At 44.5% G+C, this 21665-nt stretch overlaps 1 protein-coding gene across 1 annotated transcript in view; it reads left to right on the forward strand.

Annotated features, from left to right (window-relative positions):
* Positions 1-17651, forward strand: part of RUNX3 (RUNX family transcription factor 3) — a 132275-nt gene extending 114624 nt beyond the window's left edge. The window contains exon 6 of the mRNA XM_088140946.1: positions 16319-17651. Coding sequence (XP_087997072.1) covers positions 16319-16839 — 521 coding nt within the window. The 3' untranslated portion in view covers positions 16840-17651. The remainder of the gene's footprint in view (positions 1-16318) is intronic.
* Positions 17652-21665: the final 4014 nt, after the last annotated feature.

Below are 21665 nucleotides of genomic sequence, written 5' to 3' on the forward strand. Positions count from 1 at the left end.
CAGTGAATTTCTCAAGGATAGAATGTGGTGTTCTTGCCCTTATTTAATGCTAAGATGGCCAAGGGATGCATATGAAGATCTTCTCATGCGTTGCATACTCATCTCGTGAGTCATCTGCAGCCTCCCTGGCTTCCCATATTTCTATTTCAACTCACATCATATTTCCCTGGCTTCCCATATTTCCCTGGCTTCCCATATTTCCCTTTCCCTGGCTTCCCATATTTCTATTTCAACTCACATCATCAAGAGGTGATGTGAGTTCCTTCAGATTGGAAAACGCTACTGGATGATGTTACTAGGATGTGGAATAGAAAGCAGCAGTAGTAGCATCGTCCGCCTCTTCCAAAGTCAGTTCAGAAGTGTAACTGAGAGAAAATTAAAATCAATTCTCAAAGCTCCTGAGAAGATGGTGGTATTAAAACAGAGACTTCTATCACTGGGAAAGGAATACAGGGAGTCCTCGATTAATGACCATTTGTTTGGCAACTGATCACAATTACAATGGTGCTGAACTGTTATGACCATCACAACATCCCCATGGTCACATGATCGTGATTCGGGTGCTTGGCAACCGTCATGTATTTATGACAGTCACAGCATCCCACAATCACGTGATCATCAATTATGACCTTCCCAGCCGGCTTCCAACAACCAAAGTCAATGGGGAAGTCAGCAGGAGGTCACAAGTTGCAGTCACATGATGTCTCACTTAACAACCGTGGGTGACTTGCTTAACGATTGCAACCAGGACTGCCAGGACTGCTGGCACTGCCGTCACTACGTGGGGCAGTCATGTGATGTTTTGCTTAATGACCACTTTGTTTAGCAATGGAATTGCTGGTCCCAATTAGGGTAGTTAAGCAAGGACTACCTGTATTGTGAGAAACTAAAAGGCAGGAACAGACTATTTAGTTTAAGAGACATTGAGGACAACAAGAGTCCAGCTGTTTTGTTTCGCTTGATAGATTTATATTCTACTTCTCTTCTAAGAGTTTAAATGGCATTCCTAGCACTTCCCCTTCTAATTTGTTTTTTCCCTACAACACAACTTCGTGAGTTTGGCTGAGCTGACTCACTCATGGTGAGCCTCTGCTGAGGATAGATTTGAACGTCAGCCTTTGCAGTGCTAACCCAGCACCTTGACCACTCTTCTCTGCTCTTCCGCTGGTTGGACTAAACATTCAATTCCATTTTCCAACTTTCCCTCAATGTTCAGGTTTTTTCCCTCCCCAAAATCAAATGGCATTCTACGGCCAATGAATAGCCTGAGGCCTCATCGAGCTATTTTTGATTCTCCCTATCTTACATTCTTTCTCCCACTAAAGCCATTCTGCAAATCTTGAAGTCAATCTTGTAATCAAACCGGCTGATACCTCCCACTTCAACACTGGTTGTGCTGTTTAACTACATCAGGCATGACACTTGGAGAATTGTGCTTACTAAAGGTATTCCTTAGCACAGGAAGCACACACAAAAATAAACAGAAAGTCAGAACTAGCTTTAACACCATATTTCGGTTCAATGGGTTTCCTTCCTTTGCCTTCCGCTAACGGAGTTGGGATTGCAATCAAACCCTGGGAGCTGAAGTGACAGACTGATGGCTTTAACTGCTGTGGTATTCACTGGAAATCTCCACTGGGCTGCTGAAGAATTTGCAAGTTGTTGTAAGAGTGCTGATTCTCTACTTCCATTTCCTTCTTCCCTCCAGCCGTGACACCGAAGTTCCACGGTGCCCCAGCTGGGGAGCCGTTGCTGGTAAAGCAGATTTCAAAATGTAGTGTTGGTCTCTTGTGAGCGGCTCCTTAGCAGCTGCGCATCCCTCTTTTCATAACATTCTCTCCTCGAAAGCATCTTCCGTTTGAAAGGGTGGCCTAGTACAATCCCACTCCAAGCATAAACCCGGAAGATATGTTGGCCTTTCAGGTGTCCATCTCCAGCTTGCAGACCAGCAAGCACATCTGGAATTTTGAATGCATGTTCTGAGTGCTGTGGCTGTTGGGGTTTGTTCGTTTGCAAAATGCTGTCATGGGGGCATGACTGCTCAGAAAATCAAAACAGGGCCTTTGATGCCCAGGACACCAGATGGGAGCCTAGAGTTCACATCTGGCCAACAGATTGAGCAGGCAGGTACATGTAGGTCACCTGATCACAGGTGTACAGGTCACTGGATTTCAGGTGCTCAAATCACCTAGGTCATTTTTCTTTCTACTTTAAATACTATTACTTCTTTACAAAGATTGGTCCCTGTGGATAAATTAGTGTATGCCCAGTTTGTGCAAATCTGTGTCCTCCTCCTCTCTTTTTTTCTCCTTCCCCCTCTTTTTTGAGTGATATCTCCATGGCCATCCTGATCACAACCGTTCTTGATGACTGTATGCATTTACCTGAGGTAGGGGTGGGGATAGGAGTTCTGAAGTAAGCAGGCATTATTTTAATTATTTCAAATGGGCAGCTTATGAGTCAAAGGCAATCAAATGCAATTTCGGTATATTAACTAAAAGTTAGAGTATTTTCAGATGCGTTGTTGTTGCTATTATTGTTATTTATAAAGTCCCTACAATGTTCTGAGCGCTGTATGGATATTAAAAGATTAAGCTAATCCCTGCCCACAGGCGCACAATATAATAGATACAAAACAAAAATTAAAAGAAGCAGAAAAAGGAAAGATCTTGAAAGAGTTGCTGCTTTCAATATGAGAAAGAGAAAAGAATCTTATCCCGTGTAAAGTGTCATCTGTAATTTTTATCAGTGCTGGGATTAAAATCAATCTTTATTTACAAAACAAGCTGATGAATCAGGTGACATCTTTTGAACTGATTGTGCTTAATTAGTTGAAGATTGCATCTGGGAGGGTGTTTGATATTTACCCTGGAAGAAGATTATAGAAAACAGAGAGCAGGAGAGCTTCAGGAGTGAAGAGCCAGAAGGAGAAGAGGGGGAAGTCAGCATAAACATTTATGCACGGGTGTTAAATCTCTCTCCTGTTTATCCTGTCAGTCAGTGTAACTTAGTCCAGAAAAGCAGACAGCTATCTTAGGAATGTATGAATGGCTGGCTCTGATCTGCCTCATTGTCTCATCGATGAATATGTGGGGGCTTGCACAAATATTTCCATCTGAGGAAGAAATGATGGGAGCTTAGAAAGACTGCAGGTAGTTTCCTCCTGGGAACTAAGAGGGGTTGCTAAAATAATGTCTTTGTTCCTTGATTCCAGAGCAGTTGCTTCTGAATGCTTGTGTGTGCAGCACAGTTGTACCTCTTGGCTGTTGATCTAGAGCTGCAAAACATGGAGGTCCCTGGCTCAGATAGCCCCTCCGCTGTGATATTTGCAGGTGGCCCATTACGCACTGCCCAAATGCATATATTTGGATACAGTAAACTACAATATTAAAACGTGTTCAAGGTCCTAGGGTACGTTAATAAATCATGGAAATTGCAGCGATAACATACACAATTTAACAATTCCCATCATTATTTTGGATGCACCATCATGGGCTCTCATGGATTGGTAGCGCATCTCCAGGGTTGGTGGGGAGTAACCTCACCTGTTTATCTTTCGATACATGAGGGTCTTGAAACTGGTTGCATCCACCATGACAGCCAACTTATGAATGAGAAAGCCCTCCCCGTCTCCTCCAGTAGTCACCCCAAACTCTGGTGCCAATTTCTAGACACCCTCCCCAGCCCAAAACTCGGTCAACACAAGATCTAGATTTTCTCCAAAGGAAAAAGGCTATTAGCGCTGGTGGCAGTGGGGCTTCCTCTGAAGGCCACAGCTGGGAGACTAGTGGGCTTCTTGGAGCAGTCGGTTGGCCGCTGTGAGAACAGACTGCTGAACTAGATCCGATGGGCCAGGATCCGCTGCTTATGTCCTGATGAAATAAAATAATGGCAGCCTTTTATTTAGAAAGGACTAAGCAGTTTGAAAAGCAGTGCCATGCGGAATTCCTACTTGGTGCTGTTGAGAGAACGGGTAGCCCCAAGAGCACTGGCATTACACTAGCCAGGGCAGTGACCTCTGGTTGAACATGCATTCCTTGCTTCCCAGCTCCCTGATCCCAAGTGCTGCCATTTCCGTTGATAGATTGGGTCAAAAATGTAGGGCGTGCGGGTGCCATACTTGCTCTCACAATGGTTAAATTCTTTCTTCTCAATGAGCTTATTCAGTTAAGGCAGCAGCTGGTGTCATTTCCAGAAGAAAATAAACATTTCCTTCAAATATTTTGATTGGCAGCAAGACAAGCCAAATTGCCAAGAAAGAAATACAGGAATGCGCAAAATCCAGAAATGTAAATCGGGCCATAGTAAATTTTTCAGAAGGAAGCTATAAAAGTCTGTGGCTTTAAAAAAAAAAACTTTTATTATTTAACTGGTGGATTCTGCTCATGGTTTAGATGTGTGTAGGGAGGATGGGACAGGGCAGAAGAGATATGGTCATCTCCAGTGGAAGATGGAGGGAAAGACCAGAAAAGTAGTAGCTGCAAAGAGGTTTTGCACTTTGGGTGAAGCCCACCATGAAGGGTGAAAAAGTGTCATCAGGCAACAGGTTTAAGGCACCATCTGAAAAGGCACATGTAAAACTGGATGTAATCACTGAAATGGGTTGGTGCTTTCACACCTTGTGTTGGGCTTCTCAGAGGCATCTGCTTGGCCACAGAGAGACAAAGAACAACGAACTGTACAGGACAGCTATGAAAAGATTTGATTTGGAGATGTGCATTTTAAAGCAATTCATTCGAATCTCTGGATCAAATAAGTTTTCAATCTGGACGGACAATTCAAAGCAAATTACACCATCAGATGTGTCTAAGTCAGTCAACCTTCGGAAGGGTTTTGCCCATGCAGGAAATTGATTTGAAAATTGCTTTGGGAAATCAAATCAGTCCAATCGTTCAGTCTGATCAGGGTTCCACACTGAATCAATGGCTTGAAACAGATGAGACTCAACTCATATGAACTTGGTGCATGTAGCTCTACCCCAAGTTTGGGGTCCAGCCTATCAGGTGCTGGAAAAGTTTCTGTCCAACTCTCCCTTTTGATGTAACAATAGAGGAACGCTATTAAATGCAGAGTAAGCCTTTAAATTAACTGAATTTAAAGTAAGTTATAGTCAAAGGAAAAGAAAACCCAGCTTTTTGTAGTCCTGCCCTTTTCTGTCTTCCAGCTTTGCCGACTTTTGGCAGTGTCACTCCTAGTCTTCCTTTCAAAGGCTGGAATAACTTCATCCCTGAAATAGTTGTGCATTCCTGATGGAAGCATTAAGGCTAGGCCAGCAGGCTCTTTTTATGACTTTCCATACTATAATAAACCACTGCTAATCAGAAGCCCATTTCACTATGTAAAGGGCTATCCTGTCATAATTACAGTGCATAGAGAGAACAACTCACCTGAAATGCATATTTCCAGATTAGTGGCTTTGCTGAAGTGATATAAAACCTGTCCTCATTACTGTTATTCCAGCACAACGACAGTTAGATAACTCTAAACAGTATTGCTTAACCTTAGCCATTTTAAGATGTGTGGACTTCAACTCCCAGAATTCCCCAGCCAACATGCTGGCGGGGGAATTCTGGGAGTTGAAGTCCACACATCTTAAAATGGCTAAGGTTGAGAAACACTGCTCTAGAAGATGCTCTAGAAGATGCTCTTAAGTCACCAGAATGGAAATGACCACAGTATGTCCACCAATGTTCATGAATTTCCCAGGATTGCCACTTTTTTCCAGCAAAACCTGGTGAAATCACTGGTCCCAAACATCTGGATTCTGTAAACCTATATGGAACAGCTTCAAGCTGTTCTTCTTAGATCTTGCTTGTTTGTTTGCTGTTTGCTTGTTTCTCCTCTATGGGCTTTTTCTTGGGTTTGCTCATTGGGTGCCCATTTTATTTTGCATCCATGGAATCGTTATCTTCCTGGGGTGGCTGGAAGCATTATTGTTTTGCAGTCAATCAAGGTTGAAGGCAACCTGCTAGGGTAAATCAAGAATCTTGGCCAATTGTCTGCCTCCTGCCAGAGAGGGTTGTCTGTTCTCTTTGCATCCAGGATTTAGGGCCTTTTTACTCCCTTGAGCAATGGGCAAAAGGTCTATGAATGAGCTGAGCCATCTTTTTTTAAGTTCCGATGCAGGCAACATGAGGAACGAATTATGTTTTCTTCCTGATAATATCTTGTTTATATATTATTAGCCCATGGTCAGATGATGAGGAGATGGGGGATTTTTTTTGGTCTTTCTTAAGAAATCACAGACACAGTCAGGAACGCAGTCAGGATCCTGCTTTGCTGTTTCATTTCTGCTTAACAAGGTGGGAACTTTACTCATCTCTTACCTAGGAATCAGCTTCACGGCATTCAGTTGAACTCACATCTCAATAGACACTTGATAGGATTCTGCTGCGCAAATGGTAATTTATCCAAATGTTCTGTAGGCAGAAAAAGGCCTCCCGTAGATGGATTTCGTCTTGGGCAGGAAAAAAAGGAGGGTTGAAAAACCTGCTGATGCATTATTTGTATCTGAGGTTATACTGTAATTCCCTGCAGAGAAACGGAAAACCAGTACATGCCTAGCTTGAAATATGCTGCACTGAATCTAGTGACTCGTTTCTGAGCCGGCTTGCATTGGGAAGATGAGGGTTTTTTTCATTCATGTCCCTGCTTTTTTCCGGCAAGCATCCTTGAAGCACTGTGTCCCATTGGCCTTGCTTGCTTTTGAATAAGCACCCAGAGAAGGATAGATGGAAGGGCAGCCCTTGCTTCATTGGGATTTTTTTTTTCTTTTAACTCCCTCCACTTTAATCTTGACCTTATTGGAACTTGAATTGCAGCCTTTCCTAGAATGGGGCTAGAAAGGGTTCTCTATCCCTAGTATGAACATAATGAAATAAATATAAACAAACCATATTTAGATGTCTTCTTTGGTGGGACTTATGTGAAGACTGTCCCTTTAGGACAGGGTTATCTATAGGGAGAAGGAGGGCAGGAATGTCAACAAAATCAGGGTGGTGGCCATCAATATGGAATCAGAACCAACCCTTTATCTATCTATCTATCTATCTATCTATCTATCTATCTATCTATCTATCTATCTATCTATCTCCATATCCATATCCATATCCATATCCATATCTATATGAGGGTCTACAGGCCAAGGAGCAGGGGAAAGAGGAACAGAAACATTTGCATGTTGTGCTGGGCAAGGCACATTAAAATCATCATGACCCTTATTTCTAATTCTGAAACGTTGGCAGATAGGACAATGCCAAGCAGGTTTTTCCATTTGTGCAAGATTTTGCACAACCTTGGGCATTATCCAGACATGATTTCAGATCCACACAGAAGCCAAAGGAGGCTTGAGAGCCAGAGCCAAGCTGGAAGGAAAGCCTCCAGCCGTGCCGTCAACTGATCAGCCGGGGTCTCGATTCACTTCCTCCACGGATCGGACGCCCCATTGGGTAACGTCCCCAGAAAGATCTTTTGTATGGATCACTGAAGTTCATACTCCAAAGCCAATTTGATCTTCAAATATAATTCCCTTCACCTGCATCAGTTTGGCTTCAAGGTCGTCCGTTGTCTTTGAGATGGGGGAGTTAAAGATACAAAAGATGAGAAATATGTTTCCATCTTCTTTTCATAGTTAGGATTTTTGAATGGCAGAATAGGGTTTATGTGTTGCTTTTTCTGAGAGAACATGCAGTCTTGCCATCTCCTCACTCAACCCTGCAACATCTGTCAGTTTTGGGCATGCACAGCGCATGGTAAAATATCGTCGTCTTGTTGAAGGATTATCGGCTGGTGGGGCTCTGTCCCTATATGGCTCCTGGAAGCACCTATCTGACATCTTCCTGGCTCTCTGCCTCACCTGACCTTTTCCATTTTTTAAACAACATCCACTTAACCTTAAAGAAATATCACAATCTGGTGAGGTGCAAATCAAAGTGCAAGGTTGATGTCCAAAAATGTCTGCCAGGCCCAAGTGATCCCCCATGCAAAATAAAACGTAGAGCTGGTGCTAGTCCACTGCTCTGCTTGGAAGTCTGCCCACCTGTTGCCCGTAAAAATGGCACAAGTAAGCCGGGATAGAAAAGAGCATCCTGCAGGCAGGAAGCATTACAGGAGGGGACAGACATCATTTTTATAAAACACTGCGTTGTGACTGGGCTGACCTGTCTGGGTTTGGAAGCTAGACAGAGTCTGGCCTGGTTATGACTTGGATGAGAGATTCTGGAAAATAGCAGGGCTGTGAAAAAGGACAGTGGTAAACCAAAAAAACGACGTAAACATGTTCATGAAATCAGCAAAAATCAAGCTTGATTTTATATTTTTATTTGGGGAATTGGCCAGCTTCATCTGGCAGCCATTTGGGGCCATGCCCATAACGCAGGGTTCCTCAACCTTGGCAACTTTAAGACGGGTGGACTTCAACTCCTAGAATTCCCCAGCCAGCAAGGCTGGCTGGGGAATTCTGGGAGTTGAAGTCCACCCGTCTTAAAGTTGCCAAGGTTGAGGAACCCTGCCATAACATGTTCTCAACTTTCCAAAGGGACTCACAGGTTTGAAGGGCAGAGAACCCCTGCTTTATGAGAAGGCCTCCAGTATTTGATGGACGACCTGATTTCAAAGTCAATAAGGAGAGGGAACAGGGAATGGAGTTGTTCTCTTGGCATCCAGAGAGCACACTAGGCAATAAGGCATGCAGGCTATCTGGCCACCCCCTGTAAGATGTATTTCTGCTTGTGTTATTCCTGTTTTGCCACCAAGATGGTCCAAACAGTACTGTACAGGAGTAGGTCATCATTTGGAATCTGATGGCCAAGAGAGCCACTGTGGTGTAATGGGGAAGGTGCTGGGCTAGAAAGGAGACTGTGAGTTCTAGTCCACCCTTAGGTACAGAAGGCAACTGGGTGACTTTGGGCCAGTCAGTTCCCATCAGCCCCTACCCATCTCACAGGGTTGTGGTGGTGGGGAATATGGGAGGAGGGTGCATTATATCTGCCATCTTGAATTGTGCAAAATAAAGGCAGGATCGAAATCCATCAATCAATGAGAGTCATAAGACAGAAAGGCAAACTAGAGAGAGGAGTATTTGCCATTCCTGTTGACCAAAACATGCTGTTGACCCTTACCTTTTTTGTTGGCAAGAGCCCCTGATGTCAAACCAACCGTTGGGCTGCAACACCCCCCACCCTGCCCCTGCTTTTTCGAAGAATGCCAATGGACTCTGCTGGGCCCCGTTGCATTCTTGGAAAGAAAGGCAAGGCTACCAGCCAGCTCTCCTTTGGCAGCATCTGTACTTCTCATTCATTCATTCATTCATTCATTCATTCATTCATTCATTCATTCATTCATTTTTACCTTGAAATCATCTTAAAAAGCAAAACAAAGCAAAATTGTGATGGAGTACAGAGCCCTCTAGGTATTCGGATGAATTCATGGTCCATTTGCTTTCCTGGACACGAATGAGACGGTGCAACATGGTATCCAGCATCCTCTTTGCCAACAAGCATTTTCTCCTTTATGACGATGATTAGTGTCTCTCCGTTGACATCATCCAGCCCACCAGAAATGTATGAAATGACAGCGGTGTTTGCTGCTGGCACACTCAGTGATCCCCTTTGGCACCGTCTACAGAGGCTCAGCTCAAGTGGCTGTTTGCAAGTCTGCGGGGGGCGGGGGGAAATGCCTAGTTGCCTTCCTCTGGGCTCCTACCTCTTCATTAATGTCTTTCCTCCTCTTTTCTTAATGACGTTATGTTGTTCAAAATTGCCACACGAGCCCAAAGAAAACTGGCTGATTCCCTGGGGACAAAATCAGATTAACAAAAGAACCCAAGTTGGCTCAGGATTATGGGAAATGAAGTTCAGCGCACCTGGATACTGTCTCCTCTTAATTTGGATATATAGAATAGTAACTTAACATCACTCAACGAGTGCCCTTGCGCACAAAAGCTGAGAACGCTGCCAGTTATCCTAATGGGGATTTATGGCCAGCTGATTTCAGGATCGACGTGGCCAAAAAAATAAATGGCTTTGCTTAATTAGATCCAAGGCACATCATGTGCAGATTCTTTTTTCGACAGTGGCTAGCTGGGTACTACTCTCTTTCTTAGAAACCCAAATTTAGGGCCCTCTTGGAGAGAGACCATTCTCTGCTGTTTGTCTCAGGGCAAAGCTGGATTTTCTGCCCTGTAGTTGTCCAAGATCACACCTCCAAATGCCAATAGAAAACTTGCCCCGTGACATGCTGCTTTCGGCAAAAAACAAATCTGTAAAATAGATGTGTTTAGCCTGTTGTTTGGATTTTTTTTTAAAAAGTTGGGGATAAGCATTTAAAGTGTGGCACATAACTCTGACCATTCTTTGCCACAGTAGCCCCTGTGAGTCCTGATTTATGTGAGCTTTTATAAACAGGACAAAGAGAGTAGGCCTGAAGCATGCTAGCCGGGCTTCCTAGGGCACTGGTCGCAGTGGGCATGCCAAGATAAACACCCACTCCCTCTTTCCGTCTCCTGTCTGTGCTAGGGGTAAAATACCTGCTGACTTCTAGGCATTTTGGACTCCAGATCCAGCATCCCTCGCCATCCCTGTGGTCAATGAGGAGTTGAGTTCCAGAATGTCTGGAAGGCATCACGTTGCATGGCCTGCTCTAATTTTCCTAATTTTAGCCAGGGGGGAAAAACCATGCGGTTCTACCAGTCTTACAAACAATTGTATCTGATGGATTACACAACGCACTAACCCCAAACTCCGGTTTCCAAAGCACAATGCCTGAGTTGTCATATGATAGGTCCAAAGAAGTAAACCACATTATGGCTTAATGTGATGGCCTGGTTCAAACCACTTGCTGGACCTCGCATAGCCCAGGAGCATCTGCAGGGAGTTGTCAAAATAATCAACATGACATCTGCAATTGCACAATAGAAGCTACCATCTTTACTTTGTTGACCCCACCACATATGCTGTATGAACCCAATCTGTTGTTTAGCTAGCTCAGCAACAGCCATGCAGGTAATCCTTGTTTAGCAACAACAATTGGGACCAGCAACTCGGTCATTAAGAAAAGTGGTCATTAAGTGAAACATGATTTTATCATCTTATTTCAGCTTTCCTTTGCTTTACACACCTGCAAAGGTCGTAAGTGCAAGGATTGGTTGCAAAGTTGCTTTTTCATCACTACCGTCATAACTGCAAATGGTCACTAAATGAGGGAGTCACTAAATGAAGACTGTGCTAACTCAGACATTGGGCTCAGGGAGTGTTTAATGTCTTTTCTATTAATCTCAATAAGGAGAATTACTAGCATAAGTTCCTGTGTTTGGTCATCTACCACTGACCCAACCCTGGAATACTCCATCCTTCCTACTATGGGACTATTAATGGCAGAACATCCACTCTTGATGAATGCATGAAGATGTTTGAAGGGCAAGATCTAACAGAGCACTCTGTTTTAGGGCTGAGCAGTGCTTTTGATTAGAAAGTGTTTCTCAACCTTGGCAACTTTAAGAGGTGTGGACTTCAACTCCCAGAATTCCATGCTGGCTCGGGAATTCTGGGAGTTGAAGTCCACACCTCTTAAAGTTACCAAGGTTGAGAGAAACACTGGATTAGATTCAGAAATGGCACTTCCGATTGTGCAAGATCACAAATACCACCATAGTTGTGAGTCTTAAAGTAGATGTGTCTGTCCCCAAGCATGGCAGCTGAAGCAGAACTCTCCCTGCTGAAGCTGTGCAATTTCAGAACAAGATGCAGCTGCTTTAATGCACTGCAGGCAAGAGCTGCAATTGCACCCCCATGCTTCGTTCGAAATCAAATCCAAAGGATTGCACAAACCTCTTCACCCTTTTCTCTTTCATCTACCGCAGAGCTGTATCCTTAAACAGTCTGGACGAATTCATCAGGCCCTTGTAGTGGGGGAATTATTTCATCAGGCTCTTAGTGGTTGATTTTATTCTTGTGGCTTTTTATAATCGGCTTTTCCTAATACATTTTAGCCTGCATGATAAAATATCATTTTAATGCGTTTCCCCCCCCCCAAATGTTTGGGGTATTTTTCTGTTCTTTTTTCTCCTCATGTTTTGGGGTAGACAGAGGGGGCTGTGTTAGAAAATATTCACAAACAATGAAATAAAATAAACATGGCTATGCTCTAATTTGTGAATGCCTCACCTTGAGGGGGGAAAAAAAGAATTAAGAACTTTCTTTGGCAATTCTAGGAAAGAGAGCTGCTTGGAGCCCCATTTGCCTTTTTCTGTTTAAAAAAAAAATCATAGAGGTGTACTTCCAGCATTTTGCATAACTTGCCCCTTTTTGTTTCATGACGCTTTGCAAGCTGCTAGTAATTAACGCATTTATACTGTTGCTTTTATATTCGCAATGGGCAGCCATCTGCCAAGCCTTGCAAGCTCCAACGCATAAAATCTGGCCTCTCCAAAAACTTTTGGGAGTGCATTAGAGAGGGAAAAAAAGGGGGGAAATGTGCCCTAAGCACTGAGCTTTTTATTTGAATTCGCTCTGTATGGAATATTATTTATGGCCGCGTGAAACATAATGAAGGAACGTCAGCCCTTCCTTTGCTCCATTCAAGCAGCTGAGTAGCTCATGGCGCCTGCCTGCCGTTTATTTCAAGATATTCATCTTCTGGAATTCTCACAGCCAGCGTCGCCTAGGTGGAGGGGAGGGGAGGGTGGGATGGAGCAAATGTGCTGGCATGATCCAGCGAGAACATGAATGAATGAATCAGCGCAGACTCACAGGCAGCGGCGCTGGGCTGGAGTGAGAGGGCAGAGCCGAGGGAATCTAGGTGGTCACCAGCAGGAAAGCAAAGGTGGGCAGTTGAGCCAGAACTGGATCTGAAATGGGTACTGTAGGAAAAGAACGTTTTCAGGGAACATGGAAAACGAAAATTATACAGTCGGATGGGAGGCTGTAACCATGCAGCAGTTCTTCCCTGTGTTCTTGAGATAAGAAGCAATGTTTTTTGCCTCTGAGGAAAATAATTGTTGAAACGTGTTGGCACATTAAGAGTTTTTTCCCAAGAATCCATTTGAGATCTAACTTCTCATTTTTGCTTTAAAAATTGTTTTGAAACACCCAAGGGCCAAACAAGAGGTAATTTTCTTCAGATCCATAGCTGGATTTCCAAATGTCTCCAAATAACTAGTTAAATCTCATTTTCTTCCTACCATGGAAGAGGAAGAAGAAAGGGAAAAGACGGATTAAGCTTTAAGCCTGGGTCTATGTTTGGGAAGAGAATACAGTAGAATGGTAGAACGTGTAGAAAATCCTTGATTCAGTTCCTAGCATCTCCAATGGCAGGCAAGAAAAACAAAGTTACCTTGGTCTAGTTTATTTATTTCCTAGCTTACTTAAGATATTTCTTTTACATGGGAATATTGGACAATTCCTTGTATCGAGTCAGAGAATTGGTTTGTTGAATTTAATGTCTACCTGGAAGGGCTGGAGACTGAATCCAAAAAATGTCTGTGTGCAAAACAGATACTCCGCCACTACGCTACAGCTCCTGGGGTTGAATCAAAATCACCCAAAATGGTGAACGGTGTTAAAACTCCCAACAAGATTTGTAAAACCATCCCAGATCTTGGACTGATTTGGAAAACTGCAGTGACAATGGTGGAGAACATCACAGAATTAGAGAAGAATCAAGATCAAGAAAAGCTGAAACCAACCTCAGCAGCATTTTACAGTTCCTTTGAGTGATTCAACTCTTAGCCTAGGCCAGTGTTGCTCAACCTTAGCAACTTTAAGATGTGTGGACTTCAACTCCCAGAGTTGAAGCTGGCTGGGGAATTCTGGGAGTTGAAGTCCACACATCTTAAAGTTGCTAAGGTTGAGAAACACTGGCCTAGGTGGAAAGGATTCTAAGGTCAGCCCTTGACAGAGCTCTGTTACGTGTTTGGATACATGGTGTGCCTCAGACCTTCAGTGAGAGAAGTTCCACAAGGGAATGTAGCCACTGATCAATACTCATTTGTGACAAGCCTATGAACAGGGACTGTGACATCATCTGTACTGATGTTGAACTGCACATGCAAAAGCTAACATTGGGAACATGAGGTTCTCTATAACAATATTTGAGGTTCTCCAAGATTGCTGCTAATGCAGCATTAACATCTACAGGGAGGTTGCAAGTGGGGCTATCTAGAAGCTCCAGTTGGTACAGAATGTGGTGGCCCATCTACAGACAGGTGAGAGCTGTTACAGCTATGTAACACCAGTTTTACAGGTGCTATATTGGATTCTAATACATTTCTGGGTCCAGTTCAACATGACCAGCTCTACATAACTGGTTCCCAGATGTCTTCAGGGGTGTCTCCTTCAAGGAGATCTGACCAACCCAGTATGATCACCCCAGGAAGACTTGGTTAAGTTTCCCCTCTCCCCATGAGTTGGCTGAGGGGGCATCTGGAGACACCCTAATGTGTCTCAGGAAATCTGTAAAAATAATATTGAAATGTATGGTTGCAGTGATTGCCCATGTAATAGGGCATCATTGGATGGCTATTTAAAATATTCTTTTTAATAGCTTTATTGTTTGTGTGTGTGTATTTATAATTTATGTAAATTTCCAGGAGTCATTTCTGGAATATATTGAGATTCCAAATAAATAAGTAAATGGCCAAACGTGTTGGCAAATCCACTGAACATCTGGGTAAGCTGTGATTTTAAAAATGCAGTTTACCCACTTCCATTCAATCCAAAGATTCCCTTAGGAAGGAAAAGCGCTTCCATGGGGCTTTCTCAGACATTTTTCAGAATTTGTCTGGATAAATTTGAAGGAACTAGCCACCCATTATCCCCATCCACAAATGTGTTTCCAAAGTTTGAAAAACCCTTTGGTGTCCACCCTTAGCTGAAATTAAGCAGGAGGCCTTGATCTCACCATCTGCTCAGTTAAAGTAGGTGAACACAGTGGCATCCACGGGGGTGTTAAAACTGCGGGGGTTTGCATTACATGATGCTCCATCCACCATTTTTCTGATTTTGGCCCACCCATCCTACAGATGCCAGCACCTCTGCTGGTTTTTGACCATAATAAAGATTTGATTGATTGATTGATTGATTGATTGATGCCAGCCCCTCTGGAACTCTCCTGCAGGCTTGGGAGGAAATGGCCGTATTAGTCAAGCTGTTTCCCTTTCTTGCCAAGGAAGCACCATTGTCCAGAAGAAGTGATCGTTCGCGTTCCACATTCATTTTTTCTTTTGCAGTTTCTCAGAGGCAATAAATAAATAAATAATAAATACATCCACCCCAGGAATAACATGACCTACAGTAAGCAAGCTTTCAACCGTGTGTTTATCGGCTCGGTTCCTCGAGCCTCTCTCAATACAAACAGACCACCCAGACCTGGCGGGGACTCCAGACTTCCTCCATGTCATTCCCTTGGTGTGTGCCAAAGCAGATGGGCTGGCGAGCTTTAGGACTCGCTGCTGCGTTGTCTGTTTGCTACACAGCCCTGGAGAACAGCTAAACAGTTTTGTTTCTGGTTTATAACTGGGCTGGTAGAAAGCTGGGGGGAGAAGTTAAGCTATTGCAGCCAGTCAGTTCCTCTCGATCCTTTTTCAGCCTAACCTACCTCGCAGAGTTGCTGTTAGGAAAAATGAGAGGAGATCATTTTAATATCATGGGTTTTGCCTTTTGCTCCCGGACAGCAAGATATAAAACAAACTAATCCCAGGTTTTTCGCTTCGGGAGAAAAAAAATCCTCAGGAAATGAAAACCCCAGTGAAGATTGTGCCCACTCACACAATGCTGGTTGAGTTTTAGGGAGAAGACCCCAAAAACACAGATCCTCCTTGTGATTAAACCTCAAATCATTTAAAAGCTGCATTCATGCAACACGCTTCACCTGCTCGCTGAATTCACCCATTTACTGGCGCTGTGCTTTACACTGGCCCATAAACTAAGCCGGCCCCCTCCCAAAAAAACCCCTAGAACAAAAACCTAAGCTAAGATCAAACCCAAGCCCAACTAAGCTATGTTATGAATGCAAACACTCGGTTTTTAACTCGACTGGTTATTTAAACCGGCCCCCCGCACTGCATTGAAGACTTAGTGCTGTTATTTCCTGCCCTCTGAAACTGATGCCTTTTGCTGTAAAACAGAGTTTCTCAGCCTTGGCAGCTTTCAGACGGGTGGACTTCAACTCCCAGAATTCCCCAGCCAGCCTTGCTGGCTAGGGAATTCTGGGAGTTGAAGTCCACCCGTCTGAAAGCTGCTAAGGCTGAGAAACACTGCTGTAAAAGATATCCAAAATAATACCTTCCCCTGTTCTCTCTCCCCTTCTCTCTTTCCAAAATTAGGTACCTCTGAACTGAGCCCGTTTCCCGACCCACGGCAGTTTGATCGATCCTTCTCTGCTTTACCAGGCCTCACTGAGAGCAGGTTTCCAGACCCGAGAATGCATTATCCTGGTGCCATGTCTGCGGCCTTCCCTTACACAGCGACGCCATCCGCCACGGGGATCGGTGGCCTGAGTATGACCAGCATGCCAACCGCCACCCGGTTCCACCACACCTACCTTCCCCCACCGTACCCCAGCTCCACCCAAAACCAGAGTGGACCCTTCCAGACCAATGCCTCCCCCTACCACTTGTACTATGGTGCATCCTCCGGGTCGTACCAGTTCTCCATGGTGGCAGGAGAGCGCTCGCCAACCCGGATGCTACCCTCTTGCCCGAGCGCCACGGCAGGAAACAACTTGATTAACCCCAGCCTCACCAGTCAGGCCGACGGCGTGGAAGCAGACGGTAGCCATAGTAACTCACCTACAACCATGACAACCACCGTGAGGATGGATGAAGCTGTCTGGAGACCCTATTGAAAAAGGACTAGAAAGCCAGCCATGTTCTACGCAAGTTGGTGGTTAAAGGAGAAAAGAACTGAAACAAGCTGCAATTGGTGATCCTCCCCATTCTGTCCCCAGCTGGCATCCCAAAGTGAGATTGTTCTTGTCCAGAACATAGATAATAAGAAATGAAACAAGCACAGGAAGGTAGCAATAGCTTGAATTTGGATACATTTCAAAACAAACCTTCATAGCTCCTTAAGGCTCCTTCAACAAATGGTCATTGCGGCCTTTCCCCACCTTGGGGTATCCAGATCGATGGGGACTACTTGGAGTTGTTGCCTGCATACACCTTGAAGGCTCTCGGCCACAAAAGGTGGTCTGTTGTGTCCAGAATAGACATAAGAATGGGTAGAAAGGAAACGCTCTACTCTCTTGTAGCAACATGGCCAAATGTAGAAAGCTCTGGTTCAGCCTTCTCCAACTTAGCATCTTCCAGACAGGTCAGATTATGACTTCCAACATCCCCAGCCAGCATTGCCACGCCAGCTTGGAGATTATGGGAGATGTAATCCAACACATCTGAGGACACTGAGTTTGGGAAGGTTGCTCTTAGCAATCATCTCAAAGGCCACGCAAGGTTTCAAATGAATGAATGGATGGATGCATGATGGATCAAAGGTTCTTGATATTAGTCCCCTAAATAATGGAGCTGATGACAGAGGACTATGAATCCAGGTCAGACTGAAGTCAGGATCAGAATGCTACCCTGTTTTGCACTGCACATACTTTCTACTCTCTAGGACAGTGCTTCTCAACCTTGGCAGCTTTAGGCTGTATGAACTTCAACTCCCAGAATTCCCCAGCCAGCATGGTGGCTGGGGAATTCTGGGAGTTGAAGTCCATAAGCTTAAAGTTGCCAAGGTTGAGAAACACTGCTCTAGGAGCATCGATCTCAGGAGGTAAGATCAGAAAAATCATGCCAGGAGACAAAGTTTGGTGGCAGAATGGGAATCCAACAGATCTTATCCACATGAAACATGAAATAATTCTCCTATTCCAACTCCCACAAAAGGAATACAACTGTGATTTCCTTCTCTGGGATTTGGGTCACAAAATCTCTTACTGAATTTCAGCTGGAGCTAAATTAGGGTGAGATCGTGCTTTGGATGTCCTGCTTTGCCCTCTTAAAATGTTAAGGTGGCCCTTTTGACCATCATTCTGATATCCCCCAGCTACAGATGGCCAGATGAGAAGTAACGGGCAGAGAAAGGTACCGTCTCATTGGCATGACCCAGCCACACTAAAAGAAGCTGGAGTGATGGTGGCCATCTGCTCCAGATCCATTCTTTCCATCTTCTTCTATCCATCCTTAAGAGGAGTTCGGAGCTGTGACCAATTGAAAGGCACTCCTCCAGTCAGGGTCATAAATCTGCTTCTTGCTGAGAAAGTAAATCTCATCCAACTGCAATGAGTTTTTGGGGGACTGAAAATGTCGGCCTTTTCCACAAAAGACTTCTCCTGGGTGGAGAAGAACTGCCCAGCAGGGAGAATGCTGGCTGGAATCCTTCCCTGTCCTATCAAGAACTGCTCTTAAGTGGAGGGGGGGGGGGAATCCTCTGCTGACTCAATGATTGTGTTCACACAACCAGCTGAACCAGGTCAGTTACAAACCTAGCAGCTGCAAGTTGCACAACGCAGAGAACTGGAAAATTTTAATTTTGGTTTGAGGGGGGTTGTTTGTTTGTTTTTGAAGGGTTGTAGGCACAGCTTCACATGCTCTGTGAACGCAACCCATGATTTCAATTGTTCAGTGACTGTGTAAATCCAGAAATAGTTGATTCAGTAATCCAAGTAAGTGTGCCTGCATGATTCCTTGGGCTGCTCCTTCTAGTCTGTAAAGGCTGTAGATGTTTTGATCTGTTCCTTCCGGTTAGGAATCAGAACTGGCCCAAGTTTCTTGATCAGGCAGAAAAGTTGTCCATCAACTCAGTTTTGTGAGCACTGGGCCCTTTCAAACCAGTGGCGCATGAATGACTAACAGTTTAGGAGCAGACCATATGTTTTGATTGTTCCAAGTCCGGTCTTTTGTCTTCTCCATGTAGGGTGATCTAGACGGATAGCCCAGGTAGCTGTGAGAAAGTTACCTTTTTATATGCTCTTTTTGCCAAAGCACTGGATCAAAGGGTCATAAAGTTGGAAGGGTGTAGTCCAGCCCCCTGCTTAGTGCAGAATCCATTAGACCAGTGTTTCTCAACCACGGCAACTTGAAGATGCGTGGACTTCAACTCCCAGAATTCCCCAGCCAGCATTCTGGGAGTTGAAGTCCACACATCTTCAAGTGGCCAAGGTTGAGAAGCACTGCATTAGACCATCTGTGACAGATAACCACCCAGCCTCTGTCTGAAAGCATCTAGCAAAGGAGAGCTCACCACTTCAGGTTCTCCTGAACATTCTTCACTTTAACAGCTCAGCAACTGCCTTTGCCCCATTTGCTAAGCCGCATTAGTGTTCATCTTGATTAGGGGTTTTGTGGTTGTGAATCCGGGTCATCTTGTGAATCTATGGTTTCGGTGTATAGTGTGATCCAAGAAAACGTTTTGATTCAGGAACCAAGTTGAGCACGTTGGATGAGTCATGAGAGATCACTGTCAGAGTAGGCAGAAGCTTATATTTAAAGGTCTGTGTTGATACAAAACAGCTTTGTCTGCAAGGGAGCACAGCTGAACAAGGACAAGACTTCTAGTTGGGTCACAGCTCTTTTTGCACCTATTCAAGCAATAACAGCCTTCTAGGTTTTGAATGTGGAAGGAAGGCTTGGTGTTAACCAAGAGCCCCATTTTCCACATCCCTACCCCTAGTTCAGAGAGTACGAGCAATGGTGACTGGTGTCCACCAGTCCTGGTGAGATGGAGACAGTGCTAAGAGGGGCTCTCGTTTTCCAGACACGTCTCTCAAAGCCATCAGAATACTCCGGTGCCACACAGCAAAGGAAAGGATGACACTTGCTAACCTTGCCAGGACACACCTCCTCACCCAGAGGAAAAAAGTCCCATTTGGCAGCCTTCTGAGGTGCCCACACTGCGGCACGGACCTGCTTCACCACCTCCGTGAATTAGGACCAGAGTGTGACAGCACACTCAACCTAAGGCCCCGAGTTCAGGGTCTTGTTTGGAGACCAAGCCAGGCAAAACATCGCCTGCCAAAGGCTACTTCTTGGCCCCCAGCCACGTCAGTTGTGGGTACCAATGCTCTGCTAGGTTGGCTTTTAAAAGAGGCCACGGCTCCTTGCAGGGTGTGCAGAGAGGAATCCAAGTCTCCTCTTTCTTTTGGGACAGGGAAGCTAGAGCAAAGTCTGTAACTCATCCCGTATTCTCATCTTGCCCAGCTCAAAGGAAATATCACACACACACACAGCGCACACAGTACTGGGGTGGGAGAGGAAGACAGGAAATACTTGGTTGCTGTTGTTTTTTTTTTTAATTTTAGTGCACCACCCAAAGTTAATCTCTAGCTTTGGTAATAATTTAAATAAACCTGCTGCGTTCTTCCTTTTGTTGTTTTCTGTCTCACGAGGAACCGGTGTGTTTTGCCTAAGGTTGGAGTCAAAATCTGAGTAACAACTGGATTGTAGTCTTTTTTAAAAAAAAGGTGAGGGGAATCAGGTATTACATATTTGTCCCTAGGTGTAACCTTAACCCTGCATGACACCAAATAACCTTTATTAAGCAGAGCTTAATCTAGATTTTTGCAACCTGGAGCCCTCCCAAGGTGTTAGTTTGCAAACCCTCATAATTCCTAGCCAGAATCCCTTTGGGTGAAAATCATGAGGACTGAGTCCAACGGATCTAGAAGGTGCCCGGTGGCCAAGATTATCCCATGGGATCTGTAGATAGCAGACCTGTGACAAAAATGGGCAAGTATGTCACACCTCCAACCCCTGTTTCATCTTTGTCTCCCTGTGTTGGGTGCAAATACATTAGACACGGAGTTTGGTTTGTGACTGTAGCATCATATCTGCCTTGTTGTTCCCATGGATTGACATCCATTGAAAGCTGCACTTTCTCCACGTTTCCCTCTTAGCAGGGGGTCAGCGGGGGTCAAAAAAGTCAAGATGGCGGCCACATCCATGCCATCAAAGCCCCACCCCTTTTTTATGTGCATCACAGCCCACATTCAAAAAGAGAAGGGCTTTGATGGTGTGATTGTGAATGCCATCTTGACTTTTTTGACCCTCTCCCTGCAGGCACCCCTGCCTTTTACAGACTGTGATCATGCTGTTTTGATGATGACCACCCTCTGCCTCAGGTTCCCTTTTGTGACATCTTGCAGGTGACGGACATCATTAAGAATCTTGGGAGTTTGTTCACCCTTGGGTCCTCATAAATATTTAGCCTTGAAAGAAGTTTGACTGGATCTTTAAAAATCATTTTGGGTCATTCACCCACATCCAGATCTGAGAGCTTGTTTGGAACACGCAGGAAACTGAAACGACTCTCCTAGATTTAGTCCTCTGCTTTGCTTTAGCTGAGATTCATGGCTTATCTAAGACTGATGGGTACATTCTGCCTTTAGAACACCCATCCTTTCCCATTAGCATCATCTGGAAGTGGAAAACCAGGTTAGTGGTTGGTTTCAAACTCTGATTTGGGCAAACTGGAAATGGTGGCCAGTCTACACTCAGGGACTCATTTAGCTTTGTATAAGCCCCAGATCTTGGTTAAAGCACAGTGCGGAGTGGGGGCCAGAAACACGGTGGGGGCCATGTTCTCAAATGAGCAGAGTGGCGTAGTGCATTGTCCAGAGATGCATTTCTGGGATGTTGAAAGAAAGAAAGACGTTTGAAAGAGGCTGTGTATCTA

Source organism: Python bivittatus, unplaced genomic scaffold (genome assembly GCF_059951505.1).
Source record: "Python bivittatus isolate LINGU-HERP-01145 unplaced genomic scaffold, Pbiv_v1 ctg000250_np1212, whole genome shotgun sequence".
In the NCBI taxonomy this organism is placed as follows: Eukaryota; Metazoa; Chordata; class Lepidosauria; order Squamata; family Pythonidae; genus Python; species Python bivittatus.